At 46.2% G+C, this 22,192-nt stretch overlaps 1 protein-coding gene across 1 annotated transcript in view; it reads right to left on the bottom strand.

Annotated features, from left to right (window-relative positions):
- Positions 1 to 22,192, bottom strand: part of LOC121276090 (disintegrin and metalloproteinase domain-containing protein 12-like) — a 215,287-nt gene that overhangs the window by 125,638 nt on the left and 67,457 nt on the right. The window contains exons 4-6 of the mRNA XM_041184030.1: positions 19,244 to 19,439; positions 6,177 to 6,285; positions 822 to 1,014 (exon numbers count right to left, since the gene is read on the bottom strand). Coding sequence (XP_041039964.1) covers positions 822 to 1,014; positions 6,177 to 6,285; positions 19,244 to 19,439 — 498 coding nt within the window. The remainder of the gene's footprint in view (positions 1 to 821; positions 1,015 to 6,176; positions 6,286 to 19,243; positions 19,440 to 22,192) is intronic.

The raw sequence follows: 22,192 nt of genomic DNA, 5'->3' as shown, positions 1-22,192 counted from the left end.
ACCTTGGCGTACATGTCTACAGATCCCTGAAGGTAGCAGCACAGGTAGGTAAGGTGTTTAAGAAAGCATATGAGATACTTGACTTTATTAGCTGAGGCTTAGAATATAAGAGCAGGGAGGTTATGTTGCAGCTGTATAAAATGCTAGTTAGGCCACAGCTGGAGTACTGTGTGCAGTTCTGGTCGCCACACTATAGGAAGGATGCGATTACACTGAAGAGGGTGCAGAGGAGATTCACCAGGATATTGCCTGGGCTGGAGCGTTTCAGCTATGAAGAGAGACTGGATAGGCTAGGGTTGTTTTCCTTAGAGCAGAGAAGGCTGAGGGGGGACCTGATAGAGGTATACAAAATTATGAGGGGCATAGATAGGGTAGATAGGAAGAAACTATTCCCCTTAGCGGAAGGATCAATAACCAGGGGGCATAGATTTAAGGTAATAGACAGGAGGTTTAGAGGGGATTTGAGGAAACATTTTTTCACCCAGAGGATGGTTGGAATCTGGAACTCACTGCCTGAGGGGGTGGTAGATGCAGGAACCCTCACAACATTTAAGAAGTATTTAGATGAGCACTTTAAATGCCATAGCATACAGGGCTATGGGCCAAGTGCTGGAAAATTCGATTAGAATAGAGAAGTGCTTGATGGGTAGCATGGACACGATGGGCAGAAAGGCCTGTTTCTGTGCTGTATAACTCTATGACTGTATAAGCAGCATGAGGAATAGGACGGAAGGAAGTGTATGACCTTGAATGGGGACAGTGGAACAGTGCCAAGACGTCTCGTGTTAAATATTTCTTTATACTGACTCGGAATCAATTACCTTGTTGTCTCCACACTTGGTTCCTTGTCGAATTAGGTCTGGAGCGCTGGAATCATGCAAAGTAGAAAATGTTCCTCGGCATTCGTACTTCACACCCTTAACAATGAATTTGGTGGTCAACATATTCACATTTCCTCCTCGGATTGGAGTTGGATTTCCACCCTTACACTGGATTTTTCCACAATCTACATCCCTGTAAGAGAGACACAAGCAACTGAGGCCTTCTACCTTCTCAATGTACTGAGGTCACTAGTGCTATAAGGTCAGTCGGTCTGAATGAGTGAGATTATCTTTGTGTCTGTTATTTTCAGCCTCATTCAGAGTGTTTTTATCTGGTTTTATGTGTGATTCTAAATTTCACTACGGTAGTAAGGCCATTCAGTCAATCCTGCTCACCCAACTATAGAAGAAACAGTGCCAAATAGGCATCCATATGGTTCTTCAATGACCCAAATGTTTCTTCTTCCACACCCTCAAGATATTGAGCATGAACACAAGAATAAGTGTCATATCACCTTATGAATAAAACCATAGAATGATTACAGCACAGAGGGTGACCATTCAACCCATTGAATGCATGCTAGTTCTCTGTAAGAGCAGCTCAGTTAGTCCCACTCTCCTGTCCTTCCCCATAGCCATCCAGTTCCTTTATTCTTTCACAGGATGTGGGTGTTGCTGGCAAGTCCAGCATTTTTTGTCCATCCCTAATTGCCCTTGCTAGGCCATTTCAGAGGGCAGCTAAGAGTCAACCACATTGCTGCAGGTCTGGAGTTACATGTAGGCCAGACCAGGTAAGGACAGCAGATTTCCTTCCCTAAAGGACATTGGTGAGCCAGATGGGTTTTTTCAATAATCAATGATAGTTTTATGATCGCTATTATTGACACTAGCTTTATATTCCAGATTTATTCATTTAAATTCCACCAGCTGCCATAGAACCATAGAAAAATTACAGTGCACAAAGAGGCCATCCAGCCCATTGTGTCTGTGCCTCAAAAGAGAGAAAAAAGGAACTAGCTGCTCATTTTAATCCCACTTTCCAGCACCTGCTCTGTAGCCCTGCAGTTTACAGTGCTTCAGATGCAGATCCAGGTACCTTTTCAATTAGTTGAGTTTCACCCTCAACCACCAACTTAGGCAGTGAATTCCAGACACCCACCACCCTCTGGGTGACAAATGCTTCCTCATGTCCCCTCTAATCCTTCTACCAATCGCCTTACATCTATGCCCCCTGGTAACTGACCCCTCAGCGAGGGGGAAACAAGCTTTTCCTGTTGACCCTATCTAGGCCCCTCATAATTTTATACTCCTCAATTAGGCCACCTCTTAGCCTCCTCTGTTCTAAGGAAAACAACCCCAGCCTATCTGGTCTCTCCTCGTAGCTGTAATTTTCAAGCCCTGGCAGCATTCTTGTAAATCTTCTCTGTACTCTCTCCAGAACAACTATGTCCTTCCTGTAATGTGGGGACCAGAACTGTGCACAAAATTCCAGCTGTGGCCTAACCCGTGTTTTATAGAGTTCCATCATTAAAACCCTGCTTTTGTATTCAATACTTCACCCAGTAAAGAAAAGCATTCCATATGCTTTCTTTACCACCTTATCCACCTGTCCTGCCATATTCAAGGACCTGTGGACATACACTCCAAGGTCTTTCACTTCCTCAAATCCTCCTGTTTATTGAGTATTCCTTTGCTTTGTTTGCCCTCCCCAAATGCATTGCCTCACACCTTTCCAGATTGAATTCCATTGCCACTTCTCCGTCCACTCAACCAAACCATTGATATCAATTTGGAGTTGACAGCTATCCTCAGTGGGACTTGAACCTGTGTCCTCAGAGCATTAGCTTGGCTCTCTGGATTATTAGAGACATTACCACTTCACCACCATCTCCCCACAAGTTAATAATCCAATTCCTTTTGAAAACTACAATTGAATTGGTCTTCACCACACCCTCAAGCTGTGGTCATTTCAGATCCTAACTACTTGCTGCGTAATGAGGTTGTTTCTCATGTCATCATTACTGTGATATTCACCAGAAACCAATGTCCTTGGATTCTCAATCCTTCCATCAATGGGAACAGTTTCCCTCTATTTAACCTGTCCAAACTCCTCATGATTTTGAATATCTTTATCAAACTCACAACCTTCTCTTCTCAAAGAAGATCAAGCCAGCTTCTCCAATCTATACTTACTCACTTCCTCTCTGAACTTTCTACACTCTGCCTGGTTCCTTTTCCTGCTTCACTGTACTCACTGTCTTTCATCTTCCCTGGGCTTCTTGTTTTGTTTGCCCCACCTTTCCCCCTTGAGGCAATGCAGCCTGACTGTACCTGAACCATCACCTCTTTAAAGGCTCCATTGTCCATTAGGGATTTCCCTGCCAATCTTTAATACCGCGGTAAATTCACTCTCAACCCACTAGAATTGGCCTTCCTCCAATTTATTATTTTTAATTTAGATTGCTCCTTCTTCACTTCCTACTGACACTCCAGCCACTCCAGCCATCTCATTCCACAGAACCAGATCCGGATCCAGCAATGGCCATTTCAATATTGTGCCAGAAACATACTGATTTAGAAAATCCATGAGGCGCTGTGGGCCATCAGCAGCAGCAGAATTGCACTTTAACACAAACTGTAACCTCATGGCCCAGCATATCCCCCACTCTACCATTACCATCAAGCCAGGGGATCAACCCTGGTTCAATGAAGAGTGCAGGAGGACATGCCAGGAGCAGCATCAGGCATACATAAAAATGAGGTGTCAACCTGGTGAAGCTACAACACAGGACTACTTGTGTGCCAAACAGCATAAGCAGCAAGTGATAGAGGTAAATGATCCCACATCCAATGGATCAAAGCAAGCTCTGCAGTCCTACCACGTCCAGTTGTGAATGGTGGTGGACAATTAAACAACTCACTGGAGGAGGAGGCTCCACAAATATCCCCATCCTCAATGATGGAGGAGCCCAGCACATCAGTGCAAAAGATAAGCATTTGCAGCCATCTTCAGCCAAAAGTGTTGAGTGGATGATCCATCTCAGCCTCCTCCGGAGGTCCCTAGCATCCTCACAGGAAGCTTTGCTCATGCTGGTGGGGAGGGTTTGAATGAGATTGGCAGGGCATGGGAATCTGGGAGGGAGCTGAGATTGGAGAGAAGCAAAACTGGTAACAGGAAATAGAAAAGTAGAAAGCATAAAAAGACAGACAGAGCATAGACATGCATCAAATAGGACCAGAATAGAGAATAAAGTTCAAAAAGCAAAATGAAAGCAAGGTATTCTATCTGCACATAGCATTGACAAAAAGGCTGATCACCTGAATGCAGACATTAAGATAAATGGGTACAATTTAATTAAGGAGATGTGGCTACAGGGTGACAAAGGTTAGGAGTTGAATATCCAAGGATATTCAGCATAAAGGAGGGATCGGCAAAAAGAAAAAGAGATGGGGTAGTACTGCTAATAAGGGACGAGATCAGTACATTGGTCAGAGAGGTTCTTAGGTTGAAGGATCAAGATGTAGAATCACTTTGGTTGAAGCTAAAAAAACACAGCATTGTTGGGAGTTGTTTATAGGCCACCAAGCTTTAGTGGTAATGTTGAGCACAGTATAAATCAGGAACTTAGAAATGCATGTAATGCGAGTCATGGTGGGTTCCGTAAATACCAATCCAGTTTTCAGGTGCAGCAAGTGGGTACGAAGGCAACACACAGACACAGACACACAGACACAGACACACCGACACACACACACCGACACACACACACCGACACACACACACACACTGACACCCACCCACCCACCCCCACCCCCTGGTTCAAACATGAACAAAAGAGCTGAACTCCAGAGGTGAGGTGAGAGTTACTGCCCTTGACATCAAGGAGCCCTAGCAAAACAGGAGTCAATGGGAATCGGGAGAAACTCTCCACTGGTTGGAGTCATACACAGCACAAAGGAAGATGGTTGTGGTTGTTGGAGGTCAGTCATCTCAGCTCCAGGACATCACTGCAGGAGTTCCTCAGGGTAGTGTCCTCGGCCCAACCATCTTCAGCTGCTTCATCAATGACCTTCCTTCCACCATAAGGTCAGAAGTGGGGATGTTCGCTGATGATTGCACAATGTTCAGCACCATTCACGACTCCTCAGATACTGAAGCAGTCCATGTCCAAATGCAGCGAGACCTGGACAATATCCAGGCTTGAGCTGACAAGTGGCAAGTAACACTTACACCACACAAGTGTCAGGCAACATCTCCAACAAGAGAGAATCCAACCATCGCCTCTTGATGTTCAATGACATTACCATCACTGAATCCCCCACTATCGTATCCGGGGGGTTACCATTGACCAGGAACTGGACTGGACTAGCCATATAAATACTGTGGCTACAAGAGCAGGTCAGAGGCCTGGAATCGTGTAATGGGTAACTCACCTCCTGACTCCCCAAAGCCTGTCCACCATCTATCTACAAGGCACAAGTTAGGAGTGTGATGGAATAATGGGATGAGGATCGTTAGGTACTTGTTTGACTGGCGCAGGCTCGATGGGCCAAAGGGCCTTTTTCTGTACTGTAGGCCTCTGTGAAACTATGACTCCCCACGTGCCTGGATGGGTGCAGCTCCTACAACACAGAAGAAGCTTGACACCATCCAGGACAAAGCAGCCCACTTGATTGGCATCACATCCACAAACATTCACTCCATCCACCTCTGATGCACAGTAGCAGCAGTGTGTACCATCTACAAGATGCACTGCAGGAATTCACCAAGGCTCCTTCAACAGCACCTTCCAAACCCACAACCACTACCATCTAGAAGGACAAGGGCAGCAGATAGATGGGAACACCACCACCTGGAAGTTCCCCTCCAAGTCACTCACCATCCTGACTTGGAAATATATCACCATTCCTTCACTGTCACTGGGTCAAAATCCTGGAACTCCCTCCCTAACAGCACTGTGGGTGTACCTACACCACATGGACTGCAGCGATTCAAGAAGGCAGCTCACCATCACCTTCTCAAGGGCAACTAGGGATGGGCAATAAATGCTGGCCCAGCCAGCGAAGTCCACATCCCGTGAATGAATAAAAAAATACACATTTTGCACACACACACACAGACACATTTTCCTAATCACCTGAGAACATCAGTAAAAAATTCAATCACCCCAAGTCCTTATCAATCAATATTAGTGAAGGCCTCTTGATAGTGGTTCAATTTATTTTGATAATGTGAGCAGATATTCCTGATTTTTCTGTACGAAATGTCATTACATGTTTTATTAAATAGTAATAAAGCACAATCTTTTCAATTACTTCTAATATAAAAATCCTGGTATTTTCAGCCAAACTTACTCATTCTTACACTTTATGTATTCATCATTCTCATCCTTGCCACAGTTCCCAAATTCATTTCCTGCTTTGTTTGTAAATCGATAACAAGTATGTTCAGCAGACTTCGCACCTATCAGACAGAGAGCGGGAGAATTACAGAGATTCGACAGAACAAAAACAGGCTGTAAGCCCTGACTTATCCTCACCACACGAGCATCTTGCCCTGCTGGCTCTGAATGAGGAGGAAACAGTGGATGGGAGATGTGAGCTACAGAGAAACAGGAGGTCTGAAATGGGAGAGAAGACGAGATACAAAGAGATTAACTAGAATACAACAACAGCTCATATTTATGTAGCACCTGTAACAAAAGGAAACTTTACAGGTGCTTCACATTATCATTAAAAAATATCTCCCAGCCACATGCAGAGGTTGAAGTGTATAAGAACATAAGAAATAGGAACGTGGGTAAATCCTGTGGCCTGTCGAGGTTCTCCACCATTCACCTCCAGTAGTTAGGAAGGCAAATGCAATGTTGGCATTTATTTCGAGAGGACTAGAATATAAAAGCAGGGATGTGCTGCTGAGGCTTTATAAGGCTCTGGTCAGACCACATTTAGAATATTGTGAGCAATTTTGGGCCCCGTATCTCAGGAAGGATGTTCTGGCCCTGGAGAGGGTCCAGAGGAGGTACACGAGAATGATCCCAGGAATGAAAGGCTTAACATATGAGGAACGTTTGAGGACTCTAGGTCAATACTCGATGGAGTTTAGAAGGATGAGGGGGGATCTGATTGAAACTTACAGAATACTGAAAGGCCTGGATAGACTGGACATAGGGAAGATGTTTCCATTAGTAGGAGAGACTAGGACCCGAGGGCACAGCCTCAGAGTAAAGGGAAGACCTTTTAGAACAAAGATGAGGAGAAACCTCTTTAGCCAGAGGGTGGTGAATCTATGGAATTCATTGCCACAGAAGGCTGTGGAGGCCAGGTCATTGAGTGTATTTAAGACCGAGATAAATAGGTTCTTGATTGGTAAGGGGATCAAAGATTATGGGGAGAAGGCGGGAGAATGGGGTTGAGAAACTTATCAGCCATGATTGAATGGCAGACAGATTCGATGGGCCGAATGGCCTAATTTCTGATCCTATGTCTTATGGTCTATGGTCTCTGCTTTCCCTCCTGCTACCTTGATTTCCTGAGAGAGCAAAAGTCTATCCCGGCCTTAAATGTATTCAACGATGGAGCATCCACAACCCTGTGGGGTAGAGAATTCCAAAGTTACACAACCCTTTGAATGAAGTCATTTCTCCTCATCTCATTCCTAAATAATCCGCCCCCTTCTCCTCAGACTGTGCCCCCATGTTTCAGATTGCAACTGGGGGAGGTGGTGGTGTTAATGAGGCTAATGCTCTGGGGACATGGATTCAAGTCCCACCATGGCATGGTGGAATTTAAATTCAGGTAATAAATCTAGAGTTAAAAGTCTGATGATGACCCTGGAACCATTGTTTATTTCATAAAAACCCATCTGGTTCACTAATGCCCTTTTGGGAAGGAAATCTGCCGTCCTTACCTGGTCTGGCCTACATGTGACTCCAGACCCACAGCAATGTGGTTGACTCTGAAATGCCCTCTGAATTTGGCCTAGCAATCAAACCACTACCAAGTCTGAAAAGAATGAAACTGGACAGACCACCCGGCATTGACCTAGGCATGGGAAACGACAACGGCAAACTCAGTCCGGTCAACCCTGCAAAGTCCTCCTTACTAACTTCTGGTGCTGTCTCACAGACTAGTCAAGCAACATCCCGACATGGTCATCCTCAGGGAATCGTTCCTAAGAGATTATGTCCCGGGTCACCACCATCACTATCCCTGGGCATATCCTGTCCCACCAGCAGAACAGACCCAGAAGAGCTGGCGGCACAGTGATATACTGACGGGAGGGAGTTGCCTTGGGAGTTCTCAACATCGACTCCGGACCTACAAAGTTTCATGGCATCAGGTCAAACATGGGCAAGGAAACCTCCTGCTGGTTGCCACCTATCACTCCCTCCCTTGACTGATGAATCAGTGCTTCTCCATGTTGAACACTTCTGTTAGCTGGTCTGCTAACATTGTACCTTTGTTTAAAAAGGGAGCAATGGATAGACTGAATAATTACAGGCCAGTCAGTCTGACCTCGGTAGTTTGCAAATGATTGGAATCAATTCTGAGAGACAGGATAAACTGTCACTTAGAATGACACGGAGTCATCAAGGACAGTCAGCATGGATTTATTAAGGGAAAGTCGTGTCTGACTAATATTACTCAATTTTTTTGTGGACGTAAGATGGAGGGTCGATGAGGGTAGTGTAGTTGATGTGGTCTACATGGATTTTAGCAAGGCTCTTGACAAGGTCCCACATGGCAGACTAGTTAAAAAATAAAAGCCTGTGGGATCCAGGGGAATGTAGCAAGCTGGATACAAAATTGGTTCAGTGGCAGGAAACACAGGGTAATTGTCACTGGATGTTTTTGTGACTGAAAGGCTGTTTCCAGTGGGGTTCTGGAGGGCTCAGTGCTAGGTCCCCTGCTTTTTGTGGTATATATTAATGCTTTGGATGTAATTATAGGGGGTGTGATCAAGAAGTTAGCAGATGACACAAAAATTGGCCGTGTGGTTGATAGTGAGGAGGATCGCTGTAGAGTGCAGGGAGATAGCAAAGAACTAGACAGGTGGGCAGAAAAGCAGCAAATGGAATTCCACCCAGAGAAGTGTGAGATGATGCATTTGGGGAGGTCAAACAAGGCAGAGAAATAAACAATAAATAAGAGAATACTGAAAGGTGTAGAGGCAGCAGGACAGGTTGATAAGTTGGTTCAGAAGGCATATGGAATCCTTTCATTTATTAGCCGAGGTATAGAATATAAGAGCAGGGAGGCTCTTCTGGAAGTATATAAAACATTAGTTAGGCCACAACTTGAGTACCACATGAGTACTACTATATTCTGGTCACCTCATTACAGAAAGGATGTGATTGCATGTCATGAAGAGATATTAATATTTATAATGTTATTGGAAGTAATTTTTAAAATGGAATTGTAGTGGAGTCTGTGTCTATGTGTTTGACTGTGTGTGTCTTAATTGGATTAAAGCCAGCTAGTCTGGGTGCTTTGAAGTATAGTAGTTTGGGATGTTAATTAGAGAAACATAGGGAGGGTAGAAGGTAAAGTGTAAATTTGCATTTGTTGAATAAAGGAAAAGTTAGGTATAAACAGAAAGGAGTTTGTGTGTGCAAGGCAGAGGCATTTCAGATCTAGCCAGCCTGTAAGCTTACAACTGTGTCTGCAAAGGAACCAAACTGCAAGGAATCTCATGTTGAATTCATAGGGTCAAATGTGCTTTGCCTGGTGTCTGTTTAAAGTCTCTGGGTTACTGTTGCCTTGGTGGAGATTTACCTGGGAGTGATTAATTTGGGGATTTGTTTAAAAGTTATTATGGTAGTAATTTATAGACATGAGTATGTGTTTCATTTTTTGTTAAGTTAATAAATGTTTAATTTAGTTTCATATATAAGAAAACCTCTTGAGGCTCAGTGGTCTCATTTCTGTTTCAAAGCTGCATCTCAAACATACCAATTGAAACTTTAGGTTATGACAGTTATTCAAGTTTCCTTCTGGGATATAAACAACTCATCCTCTACCAGCTGCTGTGCAATAACAACTGGGGGCTCTTGGCAGGATAATATTTGTAATTTCTTCATTGGTTTGGAATTGATGAATCTTAAGGTGACAAGTATGAGAAGCACTTTGAATTCAGGAGTTGGTGAGGTTTTTTATAAGTGTACAAGATGGCTTTGCCAATTGCTAAGACTTGTCTGGGAGTAGAAGATATGACTCTGACTGGGTTACAAAAAGTATCCAAGAATAACAGAGTTGACAGATGAGTTAAAATTAGGGTTACCTGTTGGGGTGAAGAAAGCAGATATAATTAAAGGTATAGCCCAGCATCTACAGTTGGAAGTGATACCTGATACTAGTGAGTCACAGCTGGAGGTAGTGAGACTTCAGTTACAAATGAAGACACTAGAACTTGAACAAGCAAAGGAACTGAAAAAGCTTGAATTCGAAGCAAAGGAAAGAGAAAGGGCATTCCAAAGGGAGCAAGCAGAAAAGTAGGAGAAAGGAAGCTGAAATTGGAATTTCAGGCAAGAGAAAAGAATAAAGAAAGAGAAGCAAGGGAAAGATGGAAAGAAAGAGAAAGGGAATACCTGCTTAAAAGGCTGGAAGTAAAAAAGGAGATCTCAGATTTTGAGGAGAGTTCTGATAATGAAAAAACCTTTAACCTAAAACCCAGTGGGGAGATATTTAGATTTGTACAAGCTCTTCCAAAGTTTGAGGAAACAGATATTGAAGCATTCTTTATTTCATTTCAGAAGATATCTAAACAGATGAAATGGCCACAGGAGAACTGGACATTGTTATTGCAATCCAGGTTGGTGGGTAGAGTGCATGAGGTTTATGCTTCACTATCTGAAGAGGCATTGATGAATTATGTTGTGGTGAAAAAGGCTATTTTGAGTGCATATGAGTTAGTTCCTGAGGCATACAGGCATAAGTTTAGAAATATGAGAAAACTGCCTGGGCAAACTTATACTGAGTTTGAGAGAGTAAAACAAAGTAATTTTGACCAGTGGATACATGCGTTAAAAATAGAGACAACATATGCAAGCTCTTGGACAGGTAATTCTTTTGGAAGAATTTAGTTTCAATTCCTTTGGTAGTGAGAACTCATGTGGGGGAACAGAGGGTTCAAATGGTAAGACAAGTAGCAGAGATAGCTGATAATGAGTTAGTTCACAGAGCTAAACCTTTTCTCCATCATCCTCTTAAATCCGAAAAGGACGGCAAATGGGAAGAGGAAAGGAAGGTGGGTGGTCAGGGAAGAGAAGAAGTCGCTGCAAATTCCCAGGAAGTTTTTTTCTCAGGGTAAAAAGGAAGGTGCTGAGGGTAAGGAGTGATATTCGAAAATTGAGGTGTTTTCATTGTAATAAAGTGGGGCACATGAAGTCAGCGTGTTGGAAATTACAGGAATAATCTGTTGGAATTATTGGGGTGCAGAAAAGTCCTGGAAATAAAAGTACTGTGGGTTCTGAGGTTCAGGCACAGGAGAAACCAATTGTTTGTGTACAGGTAAAACAGGGATAATCAGTGATAGGTAAAGAAATGGGAATGTGTTCACAATTTACCCAAGAGAATTCTGAGGGGCAAGTTGCAGAAATGTTTAAAGACTTTGTATGTGAAGGGAAAGTCTTGCCAAAGTGGAGTAGGTAAAGGTGTTAAATTTTAAGACACACAAGGGCTAATCAATCCTTAACGCTGTCGGATAGTGATATTTGTTGTTCAGAGGGAGTATTGCAGGAGTGCAGTTCACGGAGATGCTAAACCTAACCCCTTGTGGAAGATAAAGTTAAAGAGTAAATGAAATACAGGTGAAGTTGGAGGAGTGGAAAAATTCCCCATTGCAGAGGTTCAATTTATTTTGGGTAATGATATAGCTGGGTCACAGATTTGGGTGATGGCTATGGTAGTTGAGCAGCCTATCAAAGTGGTTTCAACAGAGGCGTTACCAGAATGTCCTGGATTGTTTCCAGATTGTCTGGTAACAAGATCACATGCTCATAGGTCAAAACAAGAAGCATATAAACGTAGAAACTAGGAGCAGGAGTAGGCCATTCGGCCCTTCGAGCCTGTTCTGCCATTCAATATGATCATGGCTGATGCTTTATCCCAACGCCAAATTCCTGCTTTCTCTCCATCCCCCTTGATGCCCCTCATATCCAAAAAATTATCAATTTCTTTCTTGAATATACTCTGACCCGGCCTCCACAGCCTCTGTGGTAAAGAATTCCACAGGTTGACCACCCTCTGAATGAAGACATTTTTCCTCATTTCAGTCCTAAATGGCCTGCCCCGTATCCTGAGACTGTGGCCCTGGTTCTAGACTCCCCAACCAGGGGAAACATTCTCCCTGCATCTCTCTGCATCTAGTCTGTCTCGCCCTGTTAGAATTTTATACATTTCAATCAGATCCCCTCTCATTCTTCTAAACTCTAGTGAATACAGGTCCAGTCAAACCAATCTCTCCTCACACAACAGTCCTGCCATCCCCGGTATCAGTCTAGTCAACCTTCACTGCACTCCCTCTATGGCAAGTATATCCTTTCTTAGATAAGGAGACTAAAACTGCATGCAATACTCCAGGTGTGGTCTCACCACGGGCCTGTATAACTGCTGTAAGACATCCTTACTTCTGAACTCAAATCCTCTTGCAATGAAGGCCACACACATCATTTGCTTTTCCAATTGCTTGCTGCACCTGCCTGTTTACTTTCATTGACTGGTGTACAACGACACCCAGGTCCCTTTGTACATCCACATTTCCCAATACATCACCATTTAAATAATACTCTGCAGAAGGGCAGGCAGTTCAAAGGCAAAAAGAAGGTGTCAAAATCCAATTAGCTGGCACTGTGTTTGATAACCCTCGTTCAGGAAGAAAGACAAAAGGACAATTCAGCTGAAGTTGGCTTAGTTGTAGGAGACAGAGGGTGATGACAGAAGGCCACTTTAGTGACTGGAATCCAGGGTTGCTCACCTTAAGAGTTAATGTTTAAACACACTTCTTGGACAAGGTTTAACTCGATTGAGCCTTACATCAATAACAAAGTAAAAGAAAATCAAGTCCAAGTGGAGATGAGTCATTACCCACTAGGCATGAAATGTGGAGAGTCCACTGCTGGTCAGGTGGTCATGGTGGAAAACCCACTAAATGATGAGAAGTATGTGATTCGAGTTGTTGTGAAGAGACAAAGTGTATTCAGATATCTAGTGAAGATTGGAAAAAGACTCTGTCAGTGTCATGTAATCATTTGCTTGAAAGTGAAAATCTGACAAAGGAAGAGCATGATAAACCTCCTGTAGTCCAACTTCCTCATACGGCCCAAAGTTAAAGTCAGAAAAAAAGAGCAAGTCACAAAGGTAATGAATGCTTGCTGACATCACAGGATTCACCAGGAGAGCAAAGTGCCCCAGCGTCTTGGATTAAAATAAGTCAATGTCACAGTCCAGACCATGAAGTAGAGTTGGTAGTCAAGGGCAAAGTTCAGATTGGACAGTTAGAGATGTTGAGAGAGCAGAGTCAAGTTAATGAAAATGGGAGTAAATTATTGACAGTATGTCGGAGGGAATAACAAAAATAGCCGCTTGGCAGGACAGAACTTGAATATTGCTGAGAAAAGAGACATCCTTTTAAAGCTTTTCATCTTGCACTCATCAGGACAGATGCAAGAATTCTAAATTTCAAAAGGAATGACAATTTATACTGCATAAGAAAATGGTGCTGATAGGTTGGTAAGTCAGCTTTGATTGGTCAAGGTATTGCCATGGAGGATGCAAGAGGAAGCTATTGCCTTCCAACTTTTCATGATGCTAACTCTGTTTCTCCCTCCACAGATGCTGCGTGACATGTTGAATATTTCCATCGTTTCCTGTTTTCATTTCAGATACCTGAGACAAGCTTTCAATTCTAGATTTTATTAATTGAATTTAAATTCCACCAGCTACCATGATGGGATTTGAACCCATGTTCCCAAAGCATTTATCTGGACCTTTGGATGACTAGTCCAGTAACATTACCACTGCATCACCCTCTCCCCTTAAAGCTGCACCACTACACCTGCATCATTGGCATCTACCCTGCAATGGCCAGGTATGACCTGTTCCAAAAGCAGGACAAATTCAACACTGCCAATTACCATCCCATCAGTGCACTCTCAACCATCAGTAAAGTAATGGAAGGGGTCAGCAACAGTGCTATCAAGCAGCATTTGCTTAGCAATAACCTGCTCATTGATGCCCGGTTTGGGTTCCACCAGGGCCACTCAGCTCCTGACCTCATTACCACCTTGATTCAAACATGGGCGAAAGGGCTGAACTCCCGAGTTAAGGTGAGAGTGACTGCTCTTGACATTTGGATGGAGGCAGTGGCATATTGGTATTGTCACTAGATGAATAATCCAGAAACCCAAAGTAATGCTCTGAGGACCTGGTTCAAATCCCTCCAAAGCAGATGGTGAGATTTGAATCCAATGAAATTAAATGTCTGGTGATGACCATGAAACTATTGCCAATTGTTGTAAAAACCCATCTGGTTCATTAATGCCCTTTAGGGAAGGAAATCTGCTGTCCTTATATGGTCTGGCCTATGTGACTTCAAACCCACAGCAATGTGGTTGACTGTTAAATGCCCTCTGATTAACGGCTGTTAGGGATGGGCACTAAATGCTGGCTGAGCTAATGATTCCCACATCACATGAATTAATTTTTAAAAAATTGACTGAGTGTGGCATCAAGGAACCCTAGCAAAACTTGAGTCAATAGGAATCAGGGAAAACTCTCTGCTGGTTGGAGTCATACCCAGCACAAAGGAAGATGGTTGTGGTTGTTAGAGGTCAGTCATCTCAGCTCCAGGACATCACTACAGGAGTTCCTCAGGGTAGTGTCCTCGGCCCAACCATCTTCAGCTGCTTCATCAATGACCTTCCTTCCATCATAAGGTCAGAAGTGGGGATGTTCACTGATGATTGCACAATGTTCAGCACCATTCGCGACTCCTCAGATACTGAAGCAGTCCATGACTAAATGCAGCAAGACCTGGACAATATCCAGGCTTGGGCTGACAAGTGGCAAGTAATATTTGTGCCACACAAGTGTCAGGCAATGACCATCTCCAACAAGAGAAATCTAACCATCCTCCGTTCATGTCCAATGGCATTACCATTCCTGAAATCCCCCACTATCAACATCCTGGGAGTTACCATTGCCCAGAAACTGAACTGGACTAGCTATGTGAATACAGTGGCTATAAGACCAGGTCAGAGGCTAGGAGTCCTCCTGACTCCCAAACCCTATCCACCATCTACAAGACACAAGTCAAGAGTGTGATGGAATACTCACTTCTTGTCTGGATGGGTGCAGCTCCAACAACACTCAAGAAGCTTGACACCATCCAGGACAAAGCAGCCCGCTAGATTGGCACCACATCCACAAACATTCACTCCCTCCACCACTGACGCACAGTAACAGCAGTGTGTGTACCATCTACAAGATGCACTGCAGGAGCTCACCAAGACTCCATCGATAGCACTTTCCAAACCAACAACCGGTACCATCTAGAAAACCATAAGGCGTAGGAGCAGAAATAGGCTGTTCAGCCCATCAAGTCTGCTCTACCATTCAATGAGATCATGGCTGACCTGATAACCCACAGCTACACTTTCCTGACTTTTCCCCATAACCCTTGATTCCCTTACTGATTAAAAATCTGTCCATCTCAGCCTTGAATATACTGAACGACCTAGCCTCTACAGCCCTCTGTGGTGAAGAATTCCACAGATTGACTACCCTCTGAGAGAAGAGGTTCCTCCTCATCTCTGTCTTAAATGGGTGATCCCTTACTCTGAGTTTATGCTCTCTGGTCCTAAACTTTCTCACAAAGGGAAACAACCTCTCAGCATCTACCCTGTCAAGCCCCCTAAAAATCTTGTATGTTTATTAAGGTCGCTTCTCATTCTTCTAAACTCCAATGAGTACAGGCCAAACCTACTCAACCTCTCCTCATAAGAAAATCCCTCTATACCTGGGATCAGCCTAGTGAACCTTCTCTGGACTGCCTCCAATGCCAGTATATCTTTGTTTAGATAAAGTGACTAAAGCTGCTCACAGTATTCCAGGTGTGGTCTAACTAGTGTCTTGTATAGTTTTAGAAAGACTTCCCCATTTTTATACTCCATTCCCTTTTAATAAAGGTCTACATTCCATTTGATTAAGAAGAGGAAAGTAGAGTATGAGACTAAGCTTGCAGGAAACATAAAAACTGACTGTAAACGTTGCTATAGGTATGTGAAGAGAATAAGATTGGTGAAGACAAATGTAGGTCCCTTATAGTCAGAAACAGGGGAATTTATAATGGGGAACAAAGAAATGGCTGACCAACTAAATACATACTTTGGTTCTGTCTTCACAAAGGAGGACACTAATAACATAGCAGAAATGTTGGGGAAAACAGGGTTTAGTGAGAGGGAGGAACTGAAAGAAATTAGTATTAGTAGGGAAATGGTGTTGGGGAAATTGATGGGATTGAAGGCTAATAAATCCCCAGGGCCTGATAATCTACATCCCAGAGTACTTAAAGAAGTGGCCCTAGAAATAATGGATGCATTGGTGGTCATCGTCCGAGATTCTATAGACTCTGGAACAGTTCCTACAGATTGGACGGTAGCTAATGTAACCCCACTATTTAAAAAGGGAGGCAGAGAGAAAACAGGGAATTATAGACCAGTCAGCCTGACGTCGGTAGTGGGGAAAATTCTAGAGTCCATTATAAAAGATTTAATAGCTGAGCACAGTGGCAGAATCGGACAGAGTCAGCATGGATTTATGAAAGGGAAATCATGCTTGACAAATCTACTGGAATTTTTCAAGAATGTAACTAGTAGAGTTGATGAGGGGAAGCCAGTGGATGTGGTTTATTTGGACTTTCAGAAGGCTTTCGACAAAGTCCCACATAAGAGATTAGCGTGTAAGATTAAAGCGCATGGGATTGGGGGTAGTGTATTGAGATAGATAGAAAACTGGTTAGCAGACAGGAAACAAAGAGTAGGAATAAATGGGTCTTTTTACGAATGGCAGGCAGTGACTAGTGGGGTACCGCAGAGATCGGTGCTGGGGCCCCAGTTATTCACAATATATGTTAATGATTTAGAAGATGGAATTAAATGTAATATCTCCAAATTTGCAGATGTCACAAAGCTGGGTGGGAGGGTGAGCTGTGAGGAGGATGCAGAGATGCTTCAGTGTGATTTGGACAAGCTGAGTGAGTGGGCAAATGCATGGCAGATGCAGTATAATGTGGATAAATGTGAGGTTATCCATTTTAGTAGCAAAAACAGGAAGGCAGATAGTACATTCACTCCCCTCATCCAAGTCATTAATATGTATTGTAAATAATTGTGGCCCCAGCACTGATTCTTGTGACACTCCACTAGTTACAGGCTGCCATCACAAAAATGTCCCCTTATTCCAACTCTCTGTCTTCTATTAGTTAGTCAATCCTCTATCCATGCTAATATTCTACCCCCAGCACCATGGGCTCTTATGTTATTAAGTAGCCTTATGTGCGGTACCTTATTGAACACCTTTTCGAAATCTCAATATGTTACATCTAATGGTTCTCCTTTATCAACCCTGCTTGTTAACTCCTCGAAGAATTCTAATAAATTTGTTCGTCATGATTTCCCCTTCATGAAGCCATGCTGACTTTGCTCGATTAGATTATGTATTTCTAAATGTCATCTGCAAACTTCCTTTATAATAGGCTCTAACACATGTTAAGCTAAATGGCCTATAGTTATAAAAACAAAAAAACTGTGGATGCTGGAAATCCAAAACAAAAACAGAATTACCTGGAAAAACTCAGCAGGTCTGGCAGCATCGGCAGAGAAGAAAAGAGTTGACGTTTCGAGTCCTCATGACCCTTCGACAGAACTGTCCAGGTAATTCTGTTTTTGTTTTGGCCTATAGCTACCTGTTTTTGTCTCCCTCCCTTTTTGAATAGGGGTGTTACATTGGCCATTCTCCAATTCACTAGGACGTATCCAGAATCTCAGGGCAGCTTTTTCTGTTCGGCGAGCGGGGGCGGAGTCCGCTTGCTGACGTGTAAAATAATGCGGGGTGATGTCAGGTGTGCGTCCCAACATCTCCCCACATCACTTACATTTTCAGGTCAGCGGGCGCGCAGCCGAATCAGATGGTGTCCCTGCTGACCTGTCAACAGCCTATTAAGGCCATTAAAAAAGTAATTGAAATCATTAATGGACCTTCCCGTCCAACCTGAAGGTTATTGGGCAGGTGAAGAACCCTGGCGGCAGCTAGAAAAAACATCAAACCTCATTCACGGGCAGGATGAGGTTTCATGAGGGATGTAAAATTTTCGGAATATTTTTAAATAAAAGTAATGGACATGTCCCAGCTCACGTGACAGTGTCAGGAAAATTTTTCTAACCTTTAAAATATTTTTACAACTTCAACCAATCTCCCTGAGGTGGCACTTTGCCTCAGGGAGATCTGTGTGCAGGTGAAAGAGCGCACCCCTGGCTCAGGGAATCCCCCCTCCACACAGGGTACGCTCAGCACTTCCGAGTGATGTCATACTGGGTGGGGCCCCAATCGGGAACCCTCCTGCGCATGACCACAACCACCCCCCCCCCCCACCAAACGGGGGGAAAATGCTGCCCTAAGGATTTTTAGAAGATTCCTACCAGTGCATCCACTATCTCTGCAGCTACTTCCTTTAATATCCTTAGATGCAGCCTGTCAGGTCCAGGGGACTTAACGGCCTTTAGTCCCATTAGTTTCCCTAGTACTTTTTCACTTGTGATAGTTATTGTATTTATTTCCTGCCCACTTTTTGCCCCTTGATTATTCCTAAGTTCCCACATGGAACAGGATGTGCACTCCATGGGACTCAGATGCCTTGCCATGCCTCTATCTATTAAAATAGTATAAGGATATTGACTAATTTAACAGAAATGAATTTAAGACTTAAATGAATATAAGAAGTATTCACCAAACACTGGAGGTTTGAAAAATGAATAAACAGCAATAGACCCAAAAAAAATCCTGTGGATGCTGGAAATCTGAAATTAAAACAGAAAATACAGGAAAACACTCAGCAGGTCAGGCAGTGTCTATGGAGAGAGAAACAAAGTGAACATGTCAGGTGTGATCCTTCACAGTTCTGATGAAAAGTGATTTTTGTTTTCTCTCTCCACAGAAGCTGTCTAACCTGCTGAGTATTTCCAGCATTTTCTGTGAATAGAAAGCAGCACCTCTTTTCCCCTCTGCACCCAATTCCCACTTGCACCAAATTTCCGAATTTAGCAATTCACCTCAGTTCTGCGATCACTCTGTGTTCTCCATTCTCTCATGTTCAGTGTGTAACTGCTGTAAGAGTATGGTAGATTCTGGCAGTCTGTACTCACCTTCACCCCAGATCTCCTGGCACTGTTTATCTGCAGACAGACAGATCCCACCGCTGCAGTATAAATTTCCATTGCTGCATGTGTGACCATCTTTCAGATACAAGTTGATGGGGCAATGCGAGGAGCTCCCTGTGCAGAATTCTGGTAAGTCACACTCTCCAGTCAACGGCCTGCACACGGTGCTTGCTGGAAGAAACTGCAGAACAAAGTACTCATGTATTAATGGGTATTTTTCTGGGCGGGGTAGGAGTGAGTTGAAAGCAGTTCTATAAATTCCCGGCTACCCAGGTATGTTTTATGTGATGTGTCTAGCTTCAGAGCGTTTGGGGTGAGGTTGACAATCAGGATCCAGGAGTCAGGAGTGTACAAGGAACCCAGGCTACAGTGACGAATAGTTCTAGCATTGGACGCAGGCCCCACTGTGACAATGATAAAACTCAACTCACTAAATCTGGCAATCAAGCCTTGGCAGGAGGTAAAATAATCCAGAAAGCTGCAGTGAAATGAAGGGGAGAGCAATTCGCCCCGCCCACCCCCCCACCCCCCACCCCCCACCCCTCCAAGGTAAAGGATTCTTAGAGCTCTCCTTAGGAACCACATCGTGCTAAAGACCAAACTCAGGAAACATTCGGACTCTCCTAGTCCGAAGGCCCGGCCCTGCCTTCTTCAAAAACCTTTCCAATTGAAAATCTCTCCTACCCTTGCAGACCTCCTTCCATTCGCCTAATCACTGACCTCTCCCCCTCCCCCTCCCCATCACTGACCTCTCCCCCTCCCCCTCCCCATCACTGACCTCTCCCCCTCCCCCTCCCCATCACTGACCTCTCCCCCTCCCCCTCCCCATCACTGACCTCTCCCCCTCCCCCTCCCCATCACTGACCTCTCCCCCTCCCCCTCCCCATCACTGACCTCTCCCCCTCCCCCTCCCCATCACTGACCTCTCCCCCTCCCCCTCCCCATCACTGACCTCTCCCCCTCCCCCTCCCCCTCCCGATCACTGACCTCTCCCCCTCCCCCTCCCCCTCACTGACCTCTCCCCCTCCCCCTCCCCATCACTGACCTCTCCCCCTCCCCCTCCCCATCACTGACCTCTCCCCCTCCCCCTCCCCATCACTGACCTCTCCCCCTCCCCCTCCCCATCACTGACCTCTCCCCCTCCCCCTCCCCCTCCCCATCACTGACCTCTCCCCCTCCCCCTCCCCATCACTGACCTCTCCCCCTCCCCCGCCCCATCACTGACCTCTCCCCCTCCCCCTCCCCATCAATGACCTCTCCCCCTCCCCCTCCCCATCACTGACCTCTCCCCCTCCCCCTCCCCATCACTGACCTCTCCCCCTCCCCCTCCCCATCACTGACCTCTCCCCCTCCCCCTCCCCATCACTGACCTCTCCCCCTCCCCCACCCCCTCCCCATCACTGACCTCTCCCCCTCCCCCTCCCCCTCCCCATCACTGACCTCTCCCCCTCCCCCTCCCCATCACTGACCTCTCCCCCTCCCCCTCCCCCTCCCCATCACTGACCTCTCCCCCTCCCCCTCCCCCTCCCCATCACTGACCTCTCCCCCTCCCCCTCCCCATCACTGACCTCTCCCCCTCCCCCTCCCCATCACTGACCTCTCCCCCTCCCCCTCCCCATCACTGACCTCTCCCCCTCCCCCTCCCCATCACTGACCTCTCCCCCTCCCCCTCCCCATCACTGACCTCTCCCCCTCCCCCTCCCCCTCCCCATCACTGACCTCTCCCCCTCCCCCTCCCCATCACTGACCTCTCCCCCTCCCCCTCCCCATCACTGACCTCTCCCCCTCCCCCTCCCCCTCCCCATCACTGACCTCTCCCCCTCCCCCTCCCCCTCCCCATCACTGACCTCTCCCCCTCCCCCTCCCCATCACTGACCTCTCCCCCTCCCCCTCCCCATCACTGACCTCTCCCCCTCCCCCTCCCCCTCCCCATCACTGACCTCTCCCCCTCCCCCTCCCCCTCCCCATCACTGACCTCTCCCCCTCCCCCTCCCCATCACTGACCTCTCCCCCTCCCCCTCCCCCTCCCCATCACTGACCTCTCCCCCTCCCCCTCCCCCTCCCCATCACTGACCTCTCCCCCTCCCCCTCCCCATCACTGACCTCTCCCCCTCCCCCTCCCCATCACTGACCTCTCCCCCTCCCCCTCCCCCTCCCCATCACTGACCTCTCCCCCTCCCCCTCCCCCTCCCCATCACTGACCTCTCCCCCTCCCCCTCCCCATCACTGACCTCTCCCCTCCCCCTCCCCATCACTGACCTCTCCCCCTCCCCCTCCCCTCCCATCACTGACCTCTCCCCCTCCCCCCCCCTCCCCATCACTGACCTCTCCCCCTCCCCCTCCCCCTCCCCATCACTGACCTCTCCCCCTCCCCCCTCCCCCTCCCCATCACTGACCTCTCCCCCTCCCCCTCCCCCTCCCCATCACTGACCTCTCCCCCTCCCCTCCCATCACTGACCTCTCCCCCTCCCCCTCCCCATCACTGACCTCTCCCCCTCCCCCCTCCCCATCACTGACCTCTCCCCCTCCCCCTCCCCATCACTGACCTCTCCCCTCCCCCTCCCCATCACTGACCTCTCCCCCTCCCCCTCCCCTCCCCATCACTGACCTCTCCCCCTCCCCCTCCCCATCACTGACCTCTCCCCCTCCCCTCCCCATCACTGACCTCTCCCCCTCCCCCTCCCCATCACTGACCTCTCCCCCCACCCCCCCCCCCTCCCCATCACTGACCTCTCCCCCTCCCCCTCCCCCTCCCCATCACTGACCTCTCCCCCTCCCCCTCCCCCTCCCATCACTGACCTCTCCCCCTCCCCCTCCCCTCCCCATCACTGACCTCTCCCCCTCCCCCTCCCCATCACTGACCTCTCCCCCTCCCCCTCCCCATCACTGACCTCTCCCCTCCCCCCTCCCCATCACTGACCTCTCCCCCTCCCC

This window comes from Carcharodon carcharias, chromosome 1, assembly GCF_017639515.1.
Source record: "Carcharodon carcharias isolate sCarCar2 chromosome 1, sCarCar2.pri, whole genome shotgun sequence".
NCBI classification, from domain to species: Eukaryota; Metazoa; Chordata; class Chondrichthyes; order Lamniformes; family Lamnidae; genus Carcharodon; species Carcharodon carcharias.
This window is presented reverse-complemented; position numbering and strand designations above follow the sequence as displayed.